The sequence below is a fragment of the Urocitellus parryii genome, chromosome 6 (genome assembly GCF_045843805.1).
Source record: "Urocitellus parryii isolate mUroPar1 chromosome 6, mUroPar1.hap1, whole genome shotgun sequence".
In the NCBI taxonomy this organism is placed as follows: domain Eukaryota; kingdom Metazoa; phylum Chordata; class Mammalia; order Rodentia; family Sciuridae; genus Urocitellus; species Urocitellus parryii.
Genome location: NC_135536.1, coordinates 78,931,283 through 78,936,188, shown reverse-complemented (window position 1 = coordinate 78,936,188; position 4,906 = coordinate 78,931,283). Strand labels below are relative to the sequence as shown.

Here is a 4,906-nt window from a genome sequence, read left to right as displayed (position 1 = left end):
AGCATCAAAGTACCAAAATAATTCATTACTATTTAGAAAGTAAACAAGTATCCATATTTGTAAGTGAACAAATCAGATGCTGCCTCTAATTAGTATGACTTGGAAAAGTCACTGTTTTATTTAGGTGTAGTTTCAACTTTTATAGAATAGGACTGTGGATAGGATTTGTTGTACATGACTCTAGGATCCTCTCTCTCTCTCTCTCTCTCTCTCTCTCTCTCACACACACACACACACACACACACACGTACACACACAGAGACATACATGAATGATAAGAATTTTATTGGAGTTTACTATATTGTTTCAAAACTATGGAGTCTAGGTGATGTAGGAACTGAAGATTTATAAGGCACATTCTTATTCTTCAAAAATGTTTTATAAACAATATTAAATAGCAAATACTTTTGCTTATCAAGAACCCTCCACTTCTTTCTGACTTTTGCATTCAAAACCATTCATCAGCACTTTGCCCGCAACGGAAATCCTATTGCTCCTTTGGTTCACAGGGTACTGCTTGTGGGCAATTAAGAGGACCAGAACTCAGTGACTGATGAGATTGATGACTAAATCAGTTCTCTCACCAACTACTTGATTTCTTGCAATGGTGTCTTTATGTTGAGAGGGATAAGAGCTGAACAGTGTTTAATTTTTATATGAGGAAAATTAAGGGATCTGATCAGTTTTCCTAGACTTGAAGACATGGCTGCTTAGTTTCCTCATGGACTGCTTGACATCTTTATTTCTAAGAGTATATATCACTGGATTCAAGAGGGGAGTGAATATAGTATAAAACACTGAGAGTACTTTGTCTATTGGGAAATTTGTGAAAGGCCACACATAGATGAAAATGCATGGGCCAAAGAAAAGGGTTACAACAGTAAAGTGGGCACTGCAAGTGGACAGGGCTTTAGAGGACCCGCCCGAGGAACGCTGCCTAACAGTGACCAGAATAATGGTGTAGGAGATCACCAACAGGATGAAGCACACCAGGGCAATCATGCCGCTGGTAGAGATCATAAACACCCCCAGAATGTAGGTGTCTACGCAGGCAAGTTTAATTACCAAAGGGAGGTCACAAAAAAAGCTGTCTACTTCATTGGGTCCACAGAAGGGCAGATTCACAGTAAACGCTAACTGACTCAGAGCATGGAAGATGCCCACAATCCAGGAAAGTATCACAAGCCCAATGCACATTCTCCGGCTCATGATGACCAAGTAACGCAGAGGCTTACAAATAGCTACGTACCTATCAAAGGACATGGATATCAGCAGGACGATCTCAGCACCTCCTAAGAGGTGTAGAAAGAATATCTGCGTTATACAGCCTTCAAAAGAGATGACTTTGTGCTCACTGAGGAAGTCTGCAATCATTTTGGGGGTGGCAAATGAAGCCAGGGACATGTCAATGAAGGAGAGATTGCCCAGCAGGAAGTACATGGGGGAGTGAAGACGGGGCTCTAATACAATTGTCAGCACAATGAGGAGGTTCCCCAGCACAGTGGCTGCATAGACTACAGAGAAAAACAGGAAGTAGAACATCTGGAGCTCTGAAGACCCAGACAAACCTCGAAGAAGGAATTCTGTCACCATGGACTGATTGCTCCAGGCCATATTCATTCTGATTTCTGGAAGAATTCTGTCATTTCCAAATGGGAAGAGAACTATGAAAAAAATACAGCATTGAAACTCCAAGTGAGAATTTTTGCATAGAATACTTTAGTGGCTCCAGATAGTTCTCTCTTGTGCCTTTTCCCAAATCACAGTGGTTGAATATTTCCCCCAAAGGCCTTTATAGATATCTTAAAAGATTCAATTAAAGATCTGTTCTTATATCCTAAAAATTTGTTTTATAAGAAAAATGCAAATATTCATAAAAGAAACAAAAATAAAAGTATTCAAATATTTACTTCTTAGTTTGTGAAATACTTTAAAATTTCACAGCTATTTCCTGGCTTGGTGGCTCACACCTGTAATCCCAGTGGCTCCAGAGGCTAAGACAGGAAGATCACAAGTTCAAAGCCAGCCTCAGTAACTTAGCAGGGCCCTAAGCAACTTAGTGAGACCCTGTCTCAAAGTACAAAATTTAAAAAGAGGGCTGGGGATGTGGCTTAGTTGTTAAATACCACTGGGCTCAATTCCCAGTACCAAACCAAACAACATTAAACAAAGAAAAAAATTTCACAACTTGCTGCCAACAGATTTTAATAGGTGAAACGGAAGGGAATAATGACTTTTCCCACAACATCATGATATAAGGAATCTTGAGAATCATGATTGCTCTTTAGTGGAAATGCTATAGAAAAGCTTTGTGGACTCTGGTCTCCTGTACTGTCTAGGAAAAAGGAATAGAAGATGGGGGAGATAAAATGGCTACAGAGAAACACAGTTGATTTCAATTTTCTAATGGAATTTGTCCAAAATAAAAAATGAAATAGCCTCTTATTCTTAGAGTTTTATTTCAGTTATGTAGATATTAAGAACAACCTTGTTTCTATGCCACCAATGTCATGCACTTTCTAAACCAGACTGTAGGGACTATACATTTCCAAGCATATTTAAATAGAAAAGGTGGTAAATATCACACCATCTGAAGCCAGATATTTTTTAACTGCTGGAATTAATTGATTTTCAAAACACAATTTGAGACAGAAAATTCTTCCTGTTTGTAAAATTTTCAAGAAGCAAACATGAGACACATTTATATAAAGACAGAAAATGGTAATGCTGAATCTAGAAGTTATGTAACATAAAATTTCAAAGGGTGCAGCTAGACTGATGAGGGAGACTTTCTGAGACCTGAGAAGACTTTACAAAGTGTCCAGTTGAAATGATACGTACCTAAAATTCATGAAAAAAGCCCTCTCATCTTGCCACTAAACCAAGCTTTTCTTTGTCTTTTCTCTTTTCAAAACTCTACTCTAAGTATACATTCTATACAAAATATTCCAAGACAACATATTTATACATGCAACTACCTTCTTGTTTGGAAGTTAGATGTTCTCTCTTTAGCTGGGCATTTGTTCTAGCCTTGCCCATTACAGAATATTTCAGATGTCTTCTGCACCACCTACCTGTTATTAAAATAGATGTCTCAGCACAATTCTTACATAAGTTGGTGTAGCAGATATAGCAATGGCCTGGAACTCAGAAAAAGTGGATTCAAATTTCCTAAAATTCTGCAATTGGATAACCTAGTGAGTCAAACAGTGCTGCTGATTCTTCATATGTAAATTAGATAGGTTGATGTAGCTGATTGTAGTATCCTTTCCGCACATTGTAATGTGTTGATGCTCAACTAATTCCTGAGAGCAGTAATAACAGCTCCAACGTGAACTTAGATGAATCCTATGCCTAATATCTGGGAAAGGAGGATCAAAGTCTTTAGAACCTTTTCATTTATAATGTCTGTGTTTATATGAATTGATTTAGTGAATTACATAAATGGCATGAAAAAGACCAGCTGCTACTTAGGGAATAAATAAATGGTTAAATTGCTGTGGGAGTCATTAAAACATTCAGTTTAGTTTGTCCAGAGTTGAAGATGGATTACAGAATGTGTGGTAGCTCTTTTGTGCCTCATATGCAGGGTGTGGATATGGTGAGGCAGGGAAGATATAAGAAATAGTCTTCACTTGGACAACAGCAAAGATAAGACATAAGAATTTTGATATTTAGATAAGAATTTAGTATTTGGCTTGCAAGGCTGCAAACTTTTTCTCTCAGTTCATTCAACAGATGAAGATAAAGCCTGTATCACCCTACTTGAATAAAAATTTATACAGTAACTAATAGAGTTAATGTTTAACACTTAAAGTTTGTAATTTTCACTTGGATTCTTATGAATTAAGGGAAAAAATAAAGTGAAAAAAATCTAGCTTACAAATTCTAACTATATGAATAATATTAAACAATCATCAAATCTTTATATCCATGCAAAAATCAGAATAATAATACAATTTAGATGTTAACCATGTTTAAATAGTTCTCTATTTAAAAGAAATATTTGAATATTTACATTATTCTTAGCTTATACTCATATAGTAAAATACATTCATTTGATGAAACTACATCATATTCCTCTGCTGTAATATAAAGAATGCTGGATCTCAGGACTGGAGGCCTGAGTTTACATCATAGTGCAAGACTAATGGATTACATTCGAGTTCATTGCCACATTAGCATTCTGAGAAACAATTTCCTAATTTGTAATGAAAAATATAAAAAGAAGCATTGTTATATTAACACATAAAGAGCTACTAAAATAGAAAATAAAAAACCAACAGCTCTGCTCTGCATAAAAATGGAAAAAGATGTATAAGTGACTATTAACTATTTAAAAGATGCTCAAACTCTTAGACAAAGGGTATGGGGGGGAGGAGGAATGAGATAGAGAATAGTGAAATGAGTCTGACTGAAGTCTTGTATATACATGAATATACCACAGTGAATCACAAAATCAAGTATATCCACAAGACACTAAGTTAAAAAAAAGAAAAAGAAAAAGAAACTATAAATAAATTGCAGAAAGACAGTAGAGTAGAGAAAGAGGAGGATGGAGAAGTATGAGGGGGAAGGAGGAAAATGCAGGGGACTGACTTAGAAAAAATTATATTTCAAGCTTTTGTGACTATATTAATATGTATCCTAATATTATGTATAACTAAAAAGAATCAATACAACAGAAAAGATGTTAATTTTTTTTTTTTTTTTTGGTACTGAGCATTGACCTCAGGGACTCTGAGCCACATCCTCAGCCCTATTTTGTATTTTATTTAGAGACAGGGTCTCACTGAGTTGCTTAGTGCCTCACTTTTTCTGAGGCTGGCTTTGAACTCCCAATCTTCCTGCCTCAGCTCCAGAGCTGCTGGGACTACAGGCATGTGCCACAGTGCCGAGCTACGTT

General features: G+C 36.4%; 1 protein-coding gene across 1 annotated transcript; it reads right to left on the bottom strand.

Annotated features, from left to right (window-relative positions):
• Positions 1–666: 666 nt before the first annotated feature.
• Positions 667–1,620, bottom strand: LOC113199143 (olfactory receptor 4K3). Its single transcript, XM_026412028.2, has one exon. It carries the CDS (start codon positions 1,618–1,620, stop codon positions 667–669), a length of 954 nt encoding a protein of 317 aa, XP_026267813.2.
• Between the last annotated feature and the right edge of the window lie 3,286 nt (positions 1,621–4,906).